Here is a 22,525-nt window from a genome sequence, read left to right as displayed (position 1 = left end):
TCTAATTCAATTAACAACCAGGTTGATGCAAATGCTTTACAGACATCACCTAAGCTACAAAGTCTCTTTGAGCTCTCCTTATTAGTACACAGGGACATGTGCATCATCTAGCTATCAGTCCCAAAGTCAAGAAAACATTCTTAAGGCAGTGTTATCAGGATTCCTGTTAAGCTCATAAAATTTATGTATGCTGTCTGGTTCAGATATTCCCTACAACAACAACAGATGGAAATAGTACTAGCGTTGGTAACAACTACCGAAAGGGAGAAACTTATTAAACTCATCCTTTATATATACTCTTGCCAGTATTACTCTAATGATATTAAAAGCTGATGTATAGTTTAAAGTCAAGTGCTTAAGCTATACAATGGAAAGGAATGTTCCTAATTCTCTCTGCAAGTCATTTAACTTCCTTAAACTTCAATTCATATCCTGGTACAATAAGAAAATTCATAAATTCATTACTGGGGTACTAACAGACTAATACAGGCATCAGTGTCATTGAGACACTCATTTTAAATTAGTACTTAAACATTAAATTTAACAAGTCAGAAAATTCTGTTTCTTAAGTACATTAATGCATTTAATTTAATTAAAACCACAACAGTACAGAAGCATTCTTCAGAGGCAAGTCTAAGACCTTCAGGAAAAGGATAACAGAAGAAAATAACATGACAAATACTGTTCAAATCATTTAAAATGCTGCTGAAGAAAACCCTCCAATACTACCATAAACAGTGCAATATAAAAACTGGAATAGAATCAATTAGATGTAGACCACTGAACTGAGGCCAGACACAGTAAGTCTCAATACAGGACTGGTTTTCCTGTCTGGTGAGATGTTATCCAATCTCAGAGTAAGTAGCCTTAACGTGAAACATTAATTTTCCAATAATAAAATGTTATATACATGTATTTTACAATAATCTGTTTTCCACCAACACTGATAAAACCCCATTGTCCAAACCTGATGTACTTAAAATTAAGATGCATATCCTCCACAGTCACTGAATTCAAAATAGTCTGCCCTTGCTAATGAAACCAGCATTGGAGAGTCCGCTTGAGTTACCTGGAGCACAATAATGAATATATCCAACAAGAAACAAGATGTCACAACAAGGCCGCATAATATATAGTATCCTTCGCTTCCACAGCAAGACTCCAGAAGATGAGAGAGAGTGAAAGAGGAGTGCAAGTGAGAGCACGTGCAAGAGGAAGCAGAACTGATTCACTGGAACTCTTGACCAGGGACTATCTGTAGACTCTGAAGCTGATAGATACAAGTTTTCTGTTAAAAGAACTGGCTTTACGTTGGCTGCAAAGGAACAAGAACAACTATATATGGACTGTTCTTCCAGAGAGCGAAACACAGAAAGCACGTTAAAATACAGACAGTATGTAAAAACAAAAATCAATTTAAGAATTACACACTTTTGCAATTGCACGCACAACATTCCCACAATTAAAGATGTGCTGAATGTCTTACTGTTAGAGTAGCAAAAGCATTTACTATGGATTAGACAACAAATATATGACAGCATTGTATAAAGATTGCCAAAATAATTGCTATGCTTGCAGAACCAAGCTTTTGCATTCACTGGTGCCCTCAGTTATAAATCTGCAACAATAAATTAAAAGTGTTACTTGTATTCTAAAACTAATTAAACTACTTTGCTGAAGGTGCTGAAACCTTGAATTTTAGGGACATTCAGTGATTACTGCCAAGAACAGGACAGGTTTCATATTTTCATTTTTATCCTGGCGTTTGGCTACAATTCTTACTTCATCGTTGATACACAGAGAAAACTGTTTATACCTAGCAAAAAAACATACTTAAAATGGGCACCCACTAACTACACAGTGAAAGAAGTGTACATGAAAGGCATCATTCTGCTAATAACAATTTTTTCTTTTGAAAGACACTGTTGATAGACTAAAGCAGTGTAAAAGCAGAACCATCTATTGGAACTTCATAAATAGTACAGAGAAGCACTGGGTTTTTTTGGTCAGGGATAAAAAAGGCATTAATCTCTGGTGCCTTCAGCACATTTATTTCATATTTGTGTCAATCATTTAGCATGTGAGAAATGGTCAGTTTCTCCAAAGAACATAGGTACAAAAACTGCTGCCATTCTTGGGTATCCACAGCTATTTTCTGGGAGCAAAAGAGATATGGGAGGATGTTGTGAGTGAAGGGATCAGTGTCTCAGTTTTCAATGGTCACACTGCAAGTCAGTTCATTTAAAAAAAATGTGTAATTTAAAATATTAAAAAAACTATACTGATATCAAATTAAGACTTGTGTATAGAGTGACATTGATATTTCATTTGCTAAGTGAAATTGAGTGACTAATGCTGAACAATGTAATAGTGTTGCTATGATGGGGAAGAGTCCACTTTTGAACAGAAATATGAAAAATGTCTAAAAATGAAAAAAAAAAACACGTCTAAGAAGCAGCCTTGGCAAGTTCCACATACACGTTCAGAAGCAAACCTAAAACCTCTCCTAAAGATTTTGACTGCTCAAGAAGTGAACGCAGCTCCAGCAGAAGGAAGCACCGCAGCGGACAGACTGACTCCTTCCTCTTTTACACCCGCATGCATCTCCTCAATTTGTGTGCATGTGTGGTGTGTTATTTACTGCCAGGTGTCAGGAGGCTCTTTACTTGACTTGGCACAACAAAGTCCAAACTGACAAAACAGCTTGCTAATAATCAAAAGATAATTTGGCAATCACCGCTAAAAATTTATTGCTGTCCTCAGGCAAAGCATCGCTTGCTAGTAGAAAATATCAATGTCCAAGTATTTTAGCTGTAATTTGAACTGCAGCCCTAGGAAAGGAAGTTTGTAAAAGGAGTGTGGAACTTTGATTGTGTCATTTCTGATAATTATGATAATGATCTCTGTACTTCAGAATTTCTTTACCTTTCCTGTCATAGCTAATATTTGCCAGGAGCATTGAGGAGAGCCAGCTGAGGCACAAACACTGTCTGCCCTTCATCCATAATTATTTCAACTTACTTCTGCAGCACAATTTTAGTGGTGCAAGGACAACATATTGGACCCAAGCATTAAGGCAGCAGCACCCAAAACCACCTCAAAAGTAACTCATCTGATTCGCAGCAACTCATAAGCTATGAATTAGGTGAAAGTCAGGTGCCTGTAACCCACAGTAACCTGGATGCTTGAGACAAAACTACACATTTTCATCACAAAACGCACAGATAGTGAAAATTCTTTTGCTGCAAATATCAAAATCCCGCTGTGCACTAAGTGATAAGACAAGAGGAAAAGGCCTTAAGGTGCACCATGGAAGATTCTGATTGGATACTAGGAAAAAGAAAAAATTCTTCATCAAAAGGGTTGTGAAGTATTGGACTAGGCTGCCCAGGGAAGTAGTTGAGTCAACATCCCTGGAGGTCTTCAGAAAACATGTAGATATAGAGCTTAGTAATATGGTTTAACAGTGGACTTGGCAGTGCTAGGTTAAAGGTTGGACTAGACGATCTTAGAGGTCTTTTCCAACATAAATAATTCTATGATTCTACAATTTTAAGTGTCAACCAGAAGACCATTTGGGGTCCATTAATTACACATACCTTTGTGAGTAAGAATCAAGTCTTACAGGACCAATCTAGCAGGCATGCTCAAAATGCACCTGTCAGTGATAACACCGAATTCAACACAAAGCTGAGCACTCACAGCCGTTTTAAAGTGAACGCACATGCCAGAAGCCTGTGGTTCTGCTGCTGTAATTGTGGCTTTTGATATCGTAATTAGCTGCATGAGAGAACCCATACAAGAAGTGGAAGATATGAGTTTCATTTTCTCAAGCAGGTGTCATTTATTTCAGCTAGTGTACAAGGAACACAGGAGTCACACAAGCAAACATAACCCTTTATATAAACTTGGTAGCTGAAGAATTCACCTGGAAAGCTGAAACATTGGACTAACAATTTCCTGCATAGCGCTGGCTATGCTGCTAGTTTTGGTCCCAGAAATTGCACATCCCTGTTCGTAGAGTAAATGGTATAGCAGAAGGTTTTGACTGCTTTATGCAGCTTCATGGCACCCTCTTGGGAAATGGGAAATACAGGTTTAAATGTAAAACTGAGAAAGAAACTGAACTCACAGCTCTCTTGTCCTGGCTGAATGACTCCCTTCCCAGGCTATTATTCTGAACATAGAATAAGCCTGTCAAGTTAAACCAAGAGAAAGGTCTTGGCACCTTACAGAAGATACTCAGTTTTGGCTCTAAATCTCAGCTCCACAGAGCTGTCTAATCCAGGCTACAATTACGTGCTGAAATCCAGGACAGAAACAAAGTGAGACACATCCCATAGGCTTTTCCTAATAGCATTCTTGCTCGGCAATTTCAGGATTGCTCATTTCCAGCCCGTGACCCTACGAATTTGACTTGCACCATTAAATTTCACTTACTCCCCATCAAGCTCTAAACTTCAGCACTTTAAAGATACTGTACCTATTTTATTGAGGCAGTGGCAAAAAGTCTGAAGTAACCTCTCAGCAACACTGGGAGGGCTTTCTTCTAGGCTTTGACTTTCCAATTCCATTCTGGCAGGCAGGGCACCTACCTACCTGCAACGTTCAGCAGAGCAATACCCATGTCCCTTTTTCATTTGAACTACGGCCGGAAAGAAAAGACTTCCTTATCATTGGAAAAGAAGGTGATAGAGTGGCAATAGCTACCTACAACACTCAATATTTTGAGAAGTGTCACATCAATTCTGGAAATTTTGAGTAATGATTTATTTTCTTTTCTTTTTTCCCAGTTCTTCTACCACCAGTACTCCAGTTTAGCAAACACTTGAGAACATCCTTACATCGCCGCCTCTTCTCTCACAGAACAAAGCTGGATGCCATTTTGGACACAATGTTCCGAACTTTGCTACAGACAGATGATGCCAACTCTTAAACCTCATGACAGTTTCTTTTAAAGCTGAAGGAATTACATACATATATACATAGGTACACCAGTTCTAGCCCTAAGGCAGCCATTTTGAACAACCATGAGCTCTGCCGTTTCTTCCTGTCTAGTCAAACCCAGAAACACAGTTGTGTGTTTTGCATTTGTTTTATTTTATGCAAAGGAGGGCAGACACATGCATACCTGTGTAATCTGTGCTGGAGATGAGACTACTGGAAGCAGAGCAAAGAAAACACTCTCACAGCCCGTTCCCACAGCAGCAGTAGCTGCACAGTCATAACCATGACAGCTGAGGAGCCAGGCCAAGAAATGTTTGCTGTAAATACATTCTCACTCAGTTGTTTTTTTGTTTTTTTTTTTAATCCTCAAAGACAGTTAAAATACATTTACTGCAAATGCTTCCAGTTCAGCACTATGTTGCTGGCTAATGTTTTTGTTTTCTTCTGGCTTTTCTAACACTTCTTTTTATGATTGTCAATTCCTTTCACAGACTATAATCCTTTTTCATATCAACTGCTAACGCAAGCCAATAAAGCAACAGGGATCTGTATAGATCCTACTTCCTTCATTAAGGGAAGAAAAGCAACAAAACGGGTTTTGTAGCTTCAGCTGGAACAAAAGAATCAAGCCTATATTCGTTCAATCACACCTTTCCCAAAACACAAAGGAGCACTGGAGGCAAAGGGATACGGCACAGGGTGGCAGCAGGAATGCTCTGGGTGTGAGGACCTCAGAGGACTGGGGGTGGCAGGAGGGACGTTCTGCTGTCTTCCACTGCATGGGCTGCAGGACATCCCTCAGTCTGTGTTTAGCTTCTCATCTCCAGGAAGTATTGCACTGCCCTTGCAATATGCACACACTTCTTGGGACTGGTTTAGGCAGTTCTCTCTGAATATACAGGGCCCTTCAAGACCATTATTAGTATTTTAGCAAATTTGCTATGATTACACAAAGAATTCTTCTAACGGGCTTTTCTAAACATCAATGCCCCAAACTAAAGCTCATAGAAATCAGTTTCAAGCCCACTGATTTCAGTGGGCTTTGGATGAGAAGAAGTTAGGCTATTTGTCCTTTAGTCACAGCAAAATGAATTGAACTAAAATCAGGATAGGCTTCCCCACCTCCCAAAACTCCTTTATAAGGTATGAGAGGGCATCTTATCCTACCCCCAAACAGGTTCCTTACATTTGGTGATAAGGCATGTGCCTCTTGACCTTCCCTGCTTTTAAATGAAAGCTCATGAAACACTTAAGGAAAAATCTCACATGCATTCAGTTACCGTCTGTTGCCTGCCAGCTGCAGATACAGGCCAATTACGTGCACCCTTAGGAGTATTTCAAAGCAGACCTTACTGCAAAGTTTGGTCACTGCTACTACTGAGTTCTGCTCCCCTTTTCAATGTATCTCAATGGCAGATCTCGACCTTTCTAAATAAAACAAATACATTGATACAATGATCCTCTATATAATGAAGAAGTGTCTGGATCTTTTTGTACTTTGGATCACAAAAATAAAAACAGAAAAGCAACTGAACTGCCTCAAGATGCAACCATTCTTCATGCTCTGAAGAACAGTGGTATCTCAACTTTTTTAACCCTCCCTCCCGCCCCCCCCAAAATCACAAAATAACAGCCTCTGGCCTGGCCTAACAATCTCTATGCTCACCTCAGGCTAAGATAACCCAAAATAGAAAATTAGAAGAGAAGACATACTTAAAAAAAAAAAAAAAACGTTAAAATGCTGGCAACATTTTTTTTTTTTTACATGTAGTGACACCTGGTGAGACTACCATATTTTAAAATTATGCACTGCAGAATATAAACACATCTTAGTAGCTCATAATATAAACACAGCTTTGTTTAGCTTTTTGAAACATAAACTGTAAATAGCCTGCTACAGACTATATGCTTCAGTTTCTCAATTATTTGCAGACCAGATAAATGAAAATTTTTACTAATTTCGACACTGAATTGTTTTGAAATATTCAACTGCAAAATGCTGCAGAAACAAAATACAGAGAAAAATATTAATTATCTGCCTTTAGCATACAGTTCATGCACATCTATTGATAAAGACAACCGTACAGACTGTTAAATGTATATTATAAGGCAAGAATATGATTACTACTGATCACTACTGAACCTCCCGATCACCCCTGCTACAATTCCCCACCGCAGCACCTCAACCTTTTCCCGTCTCTAGAATCTACCACCGTAATGGAAGTTAAATGTCTTCAAGGGAAATCTCTTGACGGAATGCCCTTCCAAAACCAAAGAGTGTTAAAAACCACAATCCAAAAATATCTTTTTGCTTCTTGCTTTACTGCAGTGCTTTTTTTTTTTTTTTCCCTCCAGTTGCTCTTTACATTTACAATAAGAATAATTTTCATCATTGACTCACTACTACTATTCTGGGGATCCTTTCAATTCATTTGAAATATAGCTGCAAAAAATCAGAGCCATCAACTTGTTATTGTTGCCTTTCTCCTGACCCAAGACGTGTCATTCTCTGCTGAATCCCTCTCATCCACCCATACTCTCACTAATTTTATCCGAAAAAGACATTTTTTCCCCACCACGCTACTAATAATTTCAACCTACAGCAAGCCCCCAATGATATTACCATATAAGTGATTAAACTTTTTTTTCCTAGTTCATATTTAGAATGCTCATTCAAGACAAAGATTATTTGGGTTTGAATATATTGTCTCTGCCTATGGGGATCTGATGTAGCACCTGTCAAGTGGCCAAATGGCTTTAAGTGCTACTGTGGAAAATATGCTCTCATTCATTATATTGAAACTTGCTCGTTTGACTGAAAGACTTAATTATATATTCATTTGAGCAAGACACAAGATGTCTTGCAAGCATGTCTGTTTAGCTTTGTGATTAGGACACTCACACAAGAGAGACACCTGCATTCCATTTTAGGTTTTGATCACTGGCTAAAGCATTCAGTCTTCTCTTTCAAAGGCATAACCTTCTTCTCTTCTCTGAGCTGCAGATAAATTATATATGCTGCTAGTCAAATAAGCAGCAGGACGTCTACTTCAGAATTAATCATAGATTCACAGAACAATTTAGGTTGGAATGGACCTCAAGATGTTTTCTGGTTCATCGTTCTGCACAGAGCAGGACCAACTGGGAACAGGCTGCTCAGAACCTTGTCCAACTGAGTTCTGAGTATCTTCCAAAAGAGAATCTGTAATCTCTCTAGGAAATCTTCACTTTGCACATACAGGAAGCAACTACCTCCATCTTCTCTGTATATATCAGTTAGGTAGCTAAAGACAACAGCTCAGATGTCCTCTTAACTTTCTCAAAATCAAATATATCCAGTATTTACGGTATCTCTTATTACATGCTTCAGACCCCTTACCACTTTGATGGCTCTTTGCAGAAGACGCAAGTAAGGTAGCATGTACGATCAGGTGTTAAGCAATTGTGCATGTATCTGCAGAAGACATTAAGCATTATGCTACAAAAAAAAAGTTCCAGATGCATATACATATACACACACACACACAATGCTATAAAAATACTACCACCATTACCTCTGTTAAGTGCTGATTTCAAATCAGCTCTGCACTTAGTAGAGAGGAACTTCAAAAGGAAAGTGGCACACAAAACCTCCACCTCCAGCCAGAACATACAACTATAATTATCACATAAACTGAGTTCAAGTTTTTTTTAAAGGACGAGAATGAATCTTAAAGCTACAGCTCTAACCTGCTTTAGGTTAAAAAAAAAATCATTTGGTAATTTCCTTTGCTGAATTTATGTTCTTTCAACACATTTTTAGGGGATAAAGTCTGTCCATGCTTCAAAGTGCAAGGTCCCATTTCCTTTTGTTCATGTGCAAGTGCTCTGCATTAGAAGGCTTATATCATTTGCTTTCTACTAGCTTCTCTGTATTATTTCCGTTCCAATTATATCCCTTCCAGTGAAAGTTCATTTAATTTTCTTTCAAAATGTACCTCTTGTAAAACAAAGGCACTAAACTGTTGCTAAAAGGAGCAAGGAAGAAATGGAGATTAGATAAATTTAGCATTAAGCCACTCCAGAGAACTTTGTTGTCTTTCTAGGAAAAATGTGTTCACCCTTCTCAGGCACATTTAAGGAACATTTACAGCTCACAACACCTTCAGCAGTTCTGAATGTTAGATTTTTAACCATACTATACCAAGGAGGCTGCCAATACACAAGATGTTCTTGCTGCTCCAGAGGAGCAGGATAAGGAAGAAATACAGGAGTCTTGCCAGGTAAGATCTGGCTAGTCTGCAAAACATAGGTTAAAATGCCATGTCAATGTAAGAAATCCTGTTAAGGATGTTAATCAACCAGAGATCCCTGCCTTGAAAAGAGAGCAGCTTCTTTGGGCTAGTTCCAAGTGGACTGGTTGCACTTAACAGAACTGCTCACACCTATAATCCCTATTGTGTGCTTCTCATAGTGACACAATTTTATTGATAAATATAGGAGAACACTACATGCTGAAATATGTACTTTATACCTGTAGTCCACTCTGTACTTGTATTTCAACCTGATGAATTGTTATTCCACATCTGTTAGGATGTGAGCAACCAGCATGTACTGTCCTTTACATTAAAATTTATATACTGTAAACAAAAAAATCCCCTTCACTTGTATTACTGCTGTGACTACAGTAACTATTAAACTGGTGGTCAAATGCAATGCCACTTCCCTTGTGCCAGCCTTTTGGCAAAACAATTGCCACAATATATTCTAGGATGTACAGCAACCAACTTTGCGGAGCCTAGATTAGTTCAGAATCATATCTACACTCTTCTATTTGCTCCTTTGCTGGTGAACTGTCAAGATGTTCTCAGGCTGTGTTATGGTTTTAGTTGAGTTAGAGCTAACTTTATTCGTAGAGACTTGGATGATGCTGGGTTTGGGATTTTTGATGAAAATAGTGGCGATAACACAGCAGTGTTTTAGCTGTCGCAGAGCAGTGCTTACACAGAGCCAAGGACTCTTCTGCTCCTTATGCTGCCCTGCCAGCGAGGAGGCTGGGGGCACACCAGAGGCTCAGAGGGGACACTGCCAGGACAGCTGACGAGAGCAACCAAATGGATGTCCCATACCACGGGGCATCATGATCAGCAATAACAGCTGGGGGAGAGGAGGAGGAAAGGCGGACATTCAAAGTGATGACATTAATCTTCCCAAGCAATCGTTGTGTGACAAGTCCTGCTTTCCTAGAAGTGGCTGAACACCTGCTTGCCAACAGGAGGCAATGAATGAATTCCTTGTTTTGCCTTGTTTGCATGCATGGCTTTTGCCTTACCTAGTGAGCTGTCATTATCTCAGCCCATGAGTTCTCACACCTTTATCTTTTCAGTTCTCTCCATCTCACCTGGGGAGAGCAAGCAAGTGGCAGTGTGGTACTTGGTTGCCTGCTGGGTTAAACCACAACAGACAGAAGTGGAAATGGTGTTAGAAAACTTACAGTACAGCATCTATAATACAGCGGTAATGACCACATAAAATCCTTGTTGCAGTAGCAGTTTAAACCAGACTACAGAAAGTTTTGCTTGCCTTCCCCCACCCTCCCACCCCTTTTTCTTATAGGTGCTCTTCCAAGGTTCTCAGCTGTCTATTTGACATTTACTTCAAAGCTTCTCAGCAACATCACTATTCAGGCACAGATTTTAGGTAACATTCATAGAAAAATAATTTAAAAAAATCAGAATCTTTACTATATTTAGCCTAAGGTTCACCAGGACTCATTTCCACAGCAAATACACCAAGACAATGCATTTTGAGGAACTCTTAGTCTGAATCATAGCACTGGGTCAGGAGACACAAACAGTAAAGAAGTGAGCACTGAACGGAACTATAAAGAAGAGAAGGCAGCTTCTGAAGTGTATGTTAAGTGGAAAGCAAATAGGAAAAGCCCAGTGCCACAGATGACAATGGAGAACTATCAAAACTTCTCTGCATGGGCTTTAATGGTGTTTTTACAGAAAAGATTTCAGAACTATCCTTTCAAAATTTTAAGTAAACCAAAAAATACTCTGTTCTACCTCACCTATAGGCTACCAAAATTCAAAGGAAGTGTTAACAAAGGTGGATGAGTTTTTATATGAAAACAACTGTTGCTGGGAAATGAGTAAAGTCTGGATAAGAGGAATGATCATTCTGCAACGTAAACAGGCCTAACGTACATCTCATTATGTTAACAAAAGTCATTTCTCAGCCACAACTAAACCTCAGATCATATGGCCCATGACAACTGGCCACTGTAATTTCAATGCATGTAAACTAGAGATGTTTAACTGAAAGGGAGCAGCACTGAAAAGCCATTCATCCACCAAGGATGAATTAGGCAAGGTGAATGAGAGGAACAAAACTATAGATGTATTATGAAAAGTGATGTTTGCAAAGCTCTTTCAATACTTGAGTAGGATATCCTACCTGCACAAAGTGCACAAGGAGCCACAGAGTGTATACATTTAACAAAATGTATTTTCCAGACAAACAATTCCTGAGATTTGATAAACTGCAAGAGTAAAAGAAGCGTTTAAATACTAATTACAGGCACAGACTGATTAAGAGTTAACAAGTTAATGAGTCAACAAGTCAACATTAATAAGTTGGGAAACTAGACCCTCCAGTGTTTTACTGGAGTATTTGAAGCATGAACAACTCTGAAAAACTGGTTCTTTTGTAAAGAAATAAAAAAAAAACACACTTATTTACAGAGCAAATACAAAACCTCTTAGAACAACATACACAATAAAGCCACTAAGACCTAACAGTAAACACCACTATGAAATACTAACAGTGTTTTTCATGTGAAAGCCTGGGAACTTCTGACACAATCAGTTCCATCAGGTGTTTTCTACCTGGCTGACTTAATTATTTTAAGAACTTAATATTTGTTAGCTTCTCTGAGTGCACAAATGTCCTTACATTAAAGTTATAGACTATAAATCTAGATTAGGGAGCTAATTTAGATAGTTTACATGTAGCTATAGAGGTAAAGCAGCTATTTCTTAAGAACACTGCCTTAGAAATTTAGAAGCAGAATCATTTTATTCTTGCAAGCAATTTTATCCTATCAAACAATTGGTAATAGCCAAACAACCAGAGCAGATAAAGAGAAAAGAGGAAACAGTTTCAGAAGACCCAAGAGATCACAAAACCATTTTCAACACAAACAGAATGATATTTATCACATGCTGTGGTCCTCTCTCATTCAGTTGTCCTAGGCTCTGACATTCGTTACTAGTCAATCTCAAGCATGGGTTAGCTGTGTCAGAAGGGAGATATTACAGTTTTTAAAACCAAAGCAGCATGTGTAAGTCTGGATAATTTGTCAGACGTTTTCTAAAGACCACCTGTTCATCTGAAAGAACCCACTGTTTTTTCTTGTCAGCTAGGAGTTTCTTTCTTCTTGGGAGAAGACGCAAACAACTCTTTCCAGCGCAGATTTAAGCAAACCCTGGTCATCAAATAGAGGCAAAGATGCTGCAGGAGAGAAGAAATGTAGCTATTAGGTCTTCCTCTTTCAGAAGGTAGGTTCCATTGTCAGCGAAATCACTGATGCCCTGAGCATTAATGGACTCTCTGCCTTGTTCCTGTTGCAGTCGGGCAGCACGTAACCACTTCACTGGCTGCTAGGGAGCAGTGAGCTCATTACACAGCACCATCAACACCCTCCATGAGGAAGCTGGCACACGCTTCCCATCTGGGGATACCTCCGACTGAAGTAGTAGCACTGCAGTGCCTGCCAAAAGGCTTCAGTCTCCCAGGGCTGAGTATTTGAATGCAGCAGGTGCTAACTTCAGCTCTGTCTTTGAGGTTTTAGGCTCTAGTCTTTGTCAGCCGGGCCAACACAATGTGACACACGAAGAGGGCAGAACAGCCTTCCACAGCAATTGGCATGGATACCTCTTAGTTTTAAATGTCAAGTCTAGACAAAGAGGTTCTCCCTTAAATTTTGGCACACGTGTCCTTTCTGACTAGAGCAACATTTGCCACTATTCTAAAGTCTGTTAGAAACAGAGAAGAATTCACTGGAAACAGGCTAGGGAAAAGGAAGAAAAAAAACCAAACAAACACACCTCCTTCTCAGTCATTAAGGGAGCATAAGTTTTGGAAGTATTTACAGAACACATACAAAAACCTAGTGATCTCCAAGCTGTATACATCAGATCTCTGGAATAGATGTCAGCCATGAACAATATGGGTCACGTCCAAGTTTAAACACAGAACTTTAATGCACTTAATGCATTTTTTCAGCTGTTTGTCTCATTAGCACTTCACAGATCTACTCGCACGAAGAAGGAAAAAACGATCTGTCAAGAAATAAAGAAGCTGCCCGGCTTCCATATGCCAGCAGTTTTATTAACCAACGATTTATCTGCATTACGCAGGGATAGTATTTCATGATTTTCATGTACCTGTCAAATGCCATCCAAGAATGCTTAGTGCTGCTGAATAAACAAGCACATACAGGAATGCAGCTGTAGATAAGCACAGACACCTATACATTCAAATTCTTAGACATTTGCAAAATATTCTTTAAAAATACACAAAAATGCATTAAAACGTGGTGATCCACTCATCAAACACACAGAACAATGACTACATAAAGAGAATAGATAAACACAGTAAGCTTCAACTTTTTCTCTTACCTGGAAAGAAAATAAAATTCTCTTATTCTCAGAATGGTCATAAGGTAACTGAACATAAGTGGAAGTCATGATCATAAGTTGTAATAAATACTTGAAATGCACAGGAAGTAAAATTAAAAAAAAAAAAAAAACAAACATTTTTTTCTACTTTTCTTTACAAACATCAGTTCCAAAAGGCCAGAAAATTGCAAATCAAAAGACCAGTGACAACATTGTATGAGTTCTGTACCACCAATCTTATTAGTTCATTTGAGATAAGCTCCAGGGATTATTGTTTCAAATGCATATTGCTTGCAGTTTGCCTGCTGTGAAGCTTTCATTAAGTAAGCAAGGCCACAAATGGCAGTTAGGTCCATGACTCTTGTCAAGTGTCCACAGGAAGATTTGTGCCATTTGGTTCTCCAGTGAAAACCTTTCTATTAAATTACTGACACCGAGAAAATGATTCCTTAGTGCACAAAACATGTTTCAGAAGTCTGATAGCAACACAAGTCCATATAAAAGATCAAGACACAAAAATTTTCACTGCTACTTTGAAACAATGTTATGGTTAATCACGTATCAGTTAGATATAAATCCTTACTTGTCTCAACAATTTCTCAACAGCCGACATGACCATGAGTCCTCTCCACACAACCGGGGCGGTCTCGTCTATCAAGAAGCCCATGGACATGCTGAAACAACACAGCACAAGGTTAGCTTTCCAGCACGATACCAAGTATATCTGTAAAGAAACTTGATTTGAATTGAAACATGCTCACCATGCGATTCCATAGTTCTTAAGGGGCCTCATTAGATTTTCTAAAACAAAAGCAAACAAGTTTTTTTTTGGAAGGGTGTTTTTGTTTTTTTGAAGAAGAAATAAGTTTAGACAATGGTTTCCTTTTCAGAGCAGTTTTCCCTCCCTCCCAGCAGTATTTGTTTATTTCCCCCCTCTCATTCCTTCAGTTTACATACGTGTATACCTTTGTCTATTCTACCTGAGACCCTAGCTCCACTTTGTCTTAGTTTGCAACAACTGGGATCACTGAGGTCTTGCCAGAATAACTGTGTATTTGCCCATATTATCACTCTGTGCTGCTGAAACCCAGACTTCACCAGCTTATAAAAAATCCCCTTGGCTACAAGGCACAGATCACCTATTTGTCCACCTTCTACTTCTGCAATACTTAGATAACTGCTGAGTCATTTTTATCAAAACAAAAGCAAAGTCCTAAAAAGCTCTGAGATTTTATTTATTTATTAACTGCGCTACCAATTAATCTTACAAATCAGAGGACCATTCCCTTTAAAACACCACATTTCAGGGAATTCCTCTTATTCCTCTTTCTACTGTTTGCTTTGAACCCCAGGTGAGAGGTACAAAATAAAGCCACCACTACATGCTGGTAACAGCTCTAGATAAGAAGTCCTAGAGGAAGTCTGCAGGACTTAGAAACATTTCTGTAGGAACAATATATGTTTATTTGGACATTACAAAAGTTATGTCCTTGTCATGTTCCATACTCCTATGCTTTCCTGTGTCAAGAAGATAAGTGGAGAAATATTGCAGTTGTTCTGCTGGCAAGGTGGTGAGGCAGCAGAAAGTAAACAAATAAAAAGGTAACATCAGTGCATACAGAGCAAAACTCTCCAAAAGCCAAAACCTCCTCTTTCTTTATACTCTCTGCCATCTCAATTCCCACCTTAACTCAAAATGGCACACGTGCTCAGACACACACATAGAAGAACAAAATGAATTTTATTTGAGCCTATCCAGTTTATTTTAAGAGCATGTACAGGCAGGAACTAGCAGAAAACTGCAAGAACAGTAAGCCATAAAAATTATATTACAATACATATTTTGACAGAAACCTTTGATGCATCTAAAGTAAATATATATATAGCAAAATCAAAACAATGTGGGTAAAATGCTGTGCATTCAAAGCTGAACTCCAAATTCAGACAAAGCAACACCCAGGAGCATTCAAATTAAACAGCTAAAACATACAGATGAAAGCTTTCAAGCAATGAAAAGTAAGCAGGCAATCAAGCCATGTAATTCTGTAGAAATATGGTCAAAAATAAATTAGGTATGGTTTTTGTATTCACAGTATTTTGGTTTACAAATCAAAAAGACAAAAACAAACTAAACAAATCACTTGCATGACTACTGTGCTGTTACTCAAGAAGAGAAGGGCTTGGACTGATTCACTGAGCTAGCTCAATACACTTGTGTAGTTCTGTTCAGTTTGCAGTCAGGGCTGAGTTTTGGTAGCATTATACTGTCTACCCATATTTCTAGTACTCAGGCTTACTTCTTCCCGCTGCAAGATTGCTTGGCTATGAAGATGTTGATGACATTTGAACTTGAGCCTAGAGACTCCTTTATGCACTGCTTTGGTGTCCTTGTAAACATACATACTGCCACAAATTACAATCCTGTTAACAGTCTTGAGAAAAAAGATTGCTTTCATATTTACCTACAAAAAGGTTGTAAAAAAGCATCGGCAACAGTATATATTATTGCAGCATCAAGGTCTGCTTCATCTTTACCATTAAATAGGAACAATTTAAAAAAAAAGGATGAGGGAGAACCAATTCTTGACTGCTCAGCATGTGAGGATGAGGAACTGGAAGATAAGAAAGGAAAAGCTGCAGAACGTCTGAAAACATAAGAAACTTCACCAAAATATCATGCAACTTCTCAGTTCAATCCAGGTGCTTTAATATGTCAGTCAAACATCTGAGACAATCTCAGATCCACTACCTGCACAGTTTCTGCTGTACATAGCACAGGTGCAACACACTAGCCTCACACAACAGACACAGCTTCATCCTTCTCCTCAGTGGGTAACAGGAGAGTTGCTGTGGGTACACAAACACTGATTTACAGAGTAAGCAAAGGAATCTCTGTTGCTAAAACGCATGCATTGTTTACTTCTCAACAGTAGAGATTCATTTTTATCAAAACTGGATCTTATATCTTGGTTAATACCAAGGGCTATAAACTGCTCAGAAGAGCAAAACTTAATCAAGTTTACATACTGCACAAGAACAATTCCCAACCTGCTGTATATTCTGGCTATAACATTCTGCATATTCTCAAAGTAATACAAAATACCGCAAAGCACCCCACTGCCTGCCTACTGCTAAAAAGCATTCTTACGACTATCTGAAACCTAAAGTGCTTCAGTGGGCTCTGGTAATCACCCTTGTCTCATCAAAAGCAACAGGCATTCTTCCTCCTTCACCCTGGGTCTCACAAAGATTTTCTAAAGCATAACATGTAAAGAAGATTAAGCGAAATGAGTTCTCAGTAACATCTCTATTTCCTATTTCTTTCAGAGTACAGTTAACACTTCCTTCTCTGTTATCAGATGAGATGCCTACTATACAGCTTCAGAAAACCAAGAGAAAATAAAATAAATCTAATTTCTTAAAATTGTAATAGACACAGCCCTACTATGCCATCTGTGTTAAAAGATCAGTTTCCTTGTTTGCAAACTGTAAGCAAGCTCAATGGCTCTAAATTAAAGGGTTCTTTGTTTTCAGTCAATGTGCAAACCCAGATCAATAAGATCAATAGAGCACCAACAAACTACCAATAAAATGCCTTTTCTGGTAGGGCACTGGAAAAAGCAAACGTGTGCAAGCTCATTAGAGCAGTTCAGCAGATGGCTGATTAAAAGTGTTCTAGGATTGGTCTGAGGACTGGGCTGTTACTCCCTGGGGGAAGAATGATGTTGAAGGCATTAGGATGGATCTTCTGCATTTGGTAAGAGGTATGCTTTGGGGTTTGAATTATTTTTTTTTCCCCAAATGCCAAGCCATGCAGATCACCCTAAGGAACTGAGTTCTTTTTCTCTAGAAAGCCTGACATAGCCGTTTGTGCTGTGCTAACCTGTGGTTACCATCAAAGTACATAGCTATGAGGCCTACAGGCATGGACATTTCAACTGTTGGTTTTGTTTCAAATCTGTTGACTGAAGCACTAGAGCAAGCAGAAGCTTCCTTTCAGTCTCATCTCATCAGGCAAGTATAGACCATTATTCCAGAAGGTTTTGATGTTACACTATACCTCATTAAGAGGCATCACACTGCTTAAGAAAAATAAAGGCAGCCTATTACATGGATGTTATTTCTGTAACATCCATGTAGGGAGGTAGTATCTCATTTTATGGATGAGAGATTGTGAAATCTGTGCTACAGATTATTCAAGATTCCTGCAGATTTGGAGACCTGTGCTGCATCCTTCCCAAAGGCAGCATAGAGCCATGGTTCCACTAATCTCCAATGTTAGAAAGCATGTAATGACAACTGATAAACATTCAGTTTTATTGCTGATGTTGCTTATTTTCCCTTGAAACTGAAAGAATTAAAATAAAAGCAGCTAACCTAGGCGTAATCGGTATACAACAGAAAGAAGTAGGAAAAGAAATCACACATCTTGTCTGTAATACCTCAGTCTCTGAATGGCATTTTAACATCTCACATTTAAGCATTAAAACAGCAGCTTTAGAAATATATTTAAAAGTATATTTCTATTTCTAAATAGCTCATAACTTTAAGTATTCCTTCATCTTCCATTGTATTTTATTAAAATAAAAATCCATGCAGCAACTCCTCGGCATACAATTATTGAAGTTTCAGCAAGCTGGTACTTCTTCACAGCGCACAACAAAGCTAAAGGTTCTGCTGCTGTTTATACAGCTCATCATTAGCTGAGATTTTCATGACAAATTGCCATTTTTACTCCTCCTCACATCTCAGCCATGTCTCACTGCCTCAAACACAGAAGATGTATGGCACGACAAAGCACTTTGCCACCACGCTAGTCAGAGAATGAATAAGACAGTGCAGAATATGCTGTGGATTCCAGTACATTAAACAAAATCATCTGAGACAAACTCAATTAACGTGCCATACATATAGACAAGCTGAAACAGATTTTCAGCATGGTCACTTGTAAAATCTGAACAACTTTTTGCATCATCTGCTTTTCAATTGTATACAATTTCATGCTGCAGTGACTACGGAATATTCTATCAATCTAAGTTAGGGCTCCAACTTACACAAAACTTTCTGTTAATCAGAGCAAACAGTAATTTTCATATGGCTGTTGCTATGCAGAAGTATAAGGACGTTATTTGCAGTCTAGTTTGACAGTCAGCTCTCAAGATCAGAAGCCTCTAATGGGAGGATCCAAGTTCCAGTGAAGGACTGGAAGGCTCCAGACAAGGCAGGGTTGAACACAGATTTCTAACAAACAAGAGAAAATAAAAATAAAAAATAAAAAAGTAGATAACTTCAGTAGGTTCGTAGAAAATAATCATCTTTAAGCTGTGGAAAAAGGGGACATAGGACAGGAAAGGAAACAGACTAACAAAACAGTGGGCTTTGCTGGTGTCAATAGAATTGTCTCACACCACCCCAGATGCCTTTGGGAGCTAAGAGGTGTGCAGAGGCTTTCACTGAGGGTACAGGTGAGCCATACTTTCTGAAGGGGTAGCTTCAACATGTTAAGAATGGTGCAAGTTTCCCATGGAAAGGCAACTTAATTCCACCCACAGCATGGTGATGTGAGAGGAAAGCAAGGTGCAGGGGAGGGGGGCAAGCAGCACGGAGCAGCCGGGCCCAGGCATCACATGAGAGAGCAGCCACCAAGCCACCTCAGAGAGGCAGGCTGCTGTCACCACAAGGTTGGTCAGAGTCACAAGCATCATTTTAACTGCTTACACCAGAAGCCCAGAATATTCTATGGCAAGTGACAGACTAATTGAGACTTCAAGTTTGATTTCACACTGCTACAAATTTATTTGAAGGACTGCCTCAAATGTATTGCAATTTGTATTTTAAGCTTGAAAGCGGAAGGCTGCGATTTCCCATTACGCCCTGTGCTAACAGTGTTATCTAGCCATGGAGGCATCACAAATGCTTAAACCAAAGTAAACCACCACAGAGACTCGAAGAACATTATTCAATACTGGCAACACAATTCAAGTTCAAGAAATAAATGCACAAAGAAACATGGCTTTTTCCAAAAGATTTGCTTCTCATATTTAGTTGGCCTAGCATTCCCATTAGGTTTTCACTACTTTTTTCCTGCCGGCAGACTGCAGAGGCAACAAGGCTCTGTGAGAGGCTTTTCATTACCAGAGTGGGTTTGCAGCTGTGAGATGAGTCCTACCCAAAAGCAAAAGGTCTAATTGCTTACTGGAAGATTATACATCCAAATTAAGCCTGGCAAAAGCAAACAGCACAAGGATTTAGTCATATCTTTGTTATGTTTTTAAGCATCATTAGCTTGTTAGGTTTGGAATAAAAGCACAGGACTAGTTTTTATCAGTATTTTATGAGTATTTATCAGGCAAGTTATGTGAAGCACAGCCTTGCTTCGGATGCTGCTGTGAAAGGAGGATTGCCCAAGTCAGTCATGTAACACAGGACAACAGACACGACAGAGTACCACGAACCCAAGGGACAGACATTCCCCATGCACTCCCTTCAGTTTAAGATCTAACTTCAACAAAACCCTGCAGTTAACCAGGGGCATCCACTGCTTTCCAAGAAAAAACATGGAACTCAATATATCTGAGTCAGTTCAGCCTTTTTAGGCTATATACTGTAATCAAGACAAAAAAAAGAAAGTGTCAATGAAAACAGAAGGATGTAAACTGTTCAAATGATTATATGTAATTTTAATAACTGTTGAAGCTGCTGGATGCTAATGACAGATGAAAACTACAGTAAACTTGTTAACTCTCCATTTAAGACAAACAAATAAAGTGTTCTTTGTGTATTAAATATTCCCCTCTGCATTTCTCATGAATCACCTCCATACATCCTTTTGTGATTTTATTCCTATTTCACCATTTGTAAAATGAAGCTCAGGATTCTTTACAAGACTTATGACTATCAACTAAATCAAGGGAAAGAAATGTTAGCTTTTAAACTTTGTCACTTTTAGCCTCCTGTCACTATAGGGAAAGGATTAAAATATATTTTTCTATTTTTGATGTATTCAGTTTTATTCTTTCTCCTGAACAAGCATTCAGTTATACTGTGGAGAAGGGATACAGCAAGAAAACCACAGAGATAAAGCATGAAAGTGAAACTGCTAGATGAAAATACCGAGAAAGTTCAGAATTAGTTACAGTTCTTTAATTATACTTCTTACAGATAAGAGGGATGGAAACATTTACATGTATTCCTCTGAAATAAGCAAACAGGTAAATAAATGTGTTCAGTGTACAAAAAGGAAAATGAATCTTTTTTTTTGTTGTTTACATACATACAATTAAATGCATGTTTACCATTTTATTATAATAAAACCATTTTGCAATTTGGTTCCAATTTGTATAAAAGTTGAACCTGATGAACCATTCACATCTTGAATAGTAAACGTTGTAATATTGTGCTAGTCATAATCCATATCAAAACATTTATAATTACCACATGACAGGGTTTACAATATGAAGAGTAATATACTCTGCTTTCAAGTACCTGACATGTTGACATGTATTTGCTTCTCGTTGTGTTTCAGTAATTTGTTGCAATAGCATTTAGTGAAATTTCATTTGCCCCTTATCCAAAAGGGCTGCTCTCAGTAAAAAATTTAATTACTACACACTATGTTCCCTACCTTATCATCTTACTTTTTTTTTTTTTTTAATTTTAAGTATGAATTGTTCAATAATGAAAAAATAAATCTTAACAAGTTAACTACACTAATTGTTTTTTCTTACTTTTTAAACAGCAGCTAACAAATACGTGCTTATAAACAATCCCTTGCAGGGTTGGTGTCATCTCAAACTACACAGGCAGTCTTAAGTCTTTCAAAACTATAAATCTAACCCAATATGGTATGATTACTATCTAGATATGTGATTTCAAAATATCTAGTGAAACCAGAAGAGAGTATTTTAAGAGAAAGTTAGCTGTTGGTTTTTTGTTTTTTTTTTGGCCAAACATAAAATCCACTTAAAGGAAAGAAGAAAAAGAAATTTAAAAATAAAGATTCAACACCAATAGACGCCTTTATTGTAGTTAAAACAGTCCTTTTTCCATACTCATCCCCAAAATATTTTTAATTCCTTTTCACTTCTTGATCAGATTGCCATTATACTCCTTCTCTACTTCCTTTCCCCCAAGTAAAGGTCACCATTTTTCTTCCATAAGTGACATCAAAAATTTCCAAATGAATCAAGTTCAAGGTTAACTGTTACAGGTTTGAGGGCAATAGTCAAGGTCCAGAATAAATAATTTAACATTTAAATATTCTTCTCATTTTCAGCTACCTCATGACACACGAAAGAGCCTCCAAAATAGAAATACAACTGATTACAACATTCTGAATTACTATTTTGTGTTCAAGACTATTTGAAACAGATTTTCAAAGTGCCTGCGTACCTATAATGCCAGTGGCTGCAGCTGGAACTTTTGGAACTTACCAGTCCTGAATAGGAAACAAGAACACCACCAAGAAAAAGTATCCTAGAAGCCAAAAAAATAACCAGGTACTTGGGCAGTGAGCCACTGCAGAACTGCTTGGGATGATCCTAAGAAAGCCCATTTCCCATCACCACACCTTTCTTTTGTTTTCATTTAAAATTATTTCACTTAATGTAGGCTGAAATACCTGTACAGCATTGCTGTGTTTTCTCACTTTTTTGTTTTCATTGTAATAGCTACTTGAATTAGCCTCTCAAACAGAAAGATATTTTTATACTAGGCCAGAGTTTACCATTTTTGCATAACGTAAACAGTCTATTCTCAATGCATGCTTGCCTGAGAATATCAGATGGCTTTTTGGGATAATAAGGAAAGACATTGACCTCAAACCAGTCTTCTCACCAGTGCATGGATTTTCAATAAGCAATGCCACTGACTGCAGCTGACCCTCTTCTGTAATGGAATCAACACAAACAGTT

The 22,525-nt window shown here is 38.2% G+C and overlaps 1 protein-coding gene across 6 annotated transcripts in view; it reads right to left on the bottom strand.

Moving 5' to 3' along the window:
- The window catches only part of NUBPL (NUBP iron-sulfur cluster assembly factor, mitochondrial), a 91,525-nt gene that overhangs the window by 45,909 nt on the left and 23,091 nt on the right, over positions 1 to 22,525 (bottom strand). For 3 of the 6 annotated variants that reach the window (XM_082761978.1, XM_082761979.1, XM_082761980.1), the window contains 2 exons: positions 14,375 to 14,414; positions 14,197 to 14,287 (listed from right to left, as the gene is read on the bottom strand). In XM_082761978.1, the coding sequence (XP_082618104.1) occupies positions 14,197 to 14,287; positions 14,375 to 14,414 (131 nt within the window). Of the gene's footprint in view, positions 1 to 14,196; positions 14,288 to 14,374; positions 14,415 to 22,525 lie in introns of those variants that run through there. The other 3 variants (XM_082761981.1, XM_082761982.1, XM_082761983.1) reach the window with 2 other exon arrangements.

Source organism: Aythya marila, assembly GCF_965140915.1.
Source record: "Aythya marila genome assembly, chromosome: 5".
Lineage (NCBI taxonomy): Eukaryota > Metazoa > Chordata > Aves > Anseriformes > Anatidae > Aythya > Aythya marila.
This window is presented reverse-complemented; position numbering and strand designations above follow the sequence as displayed.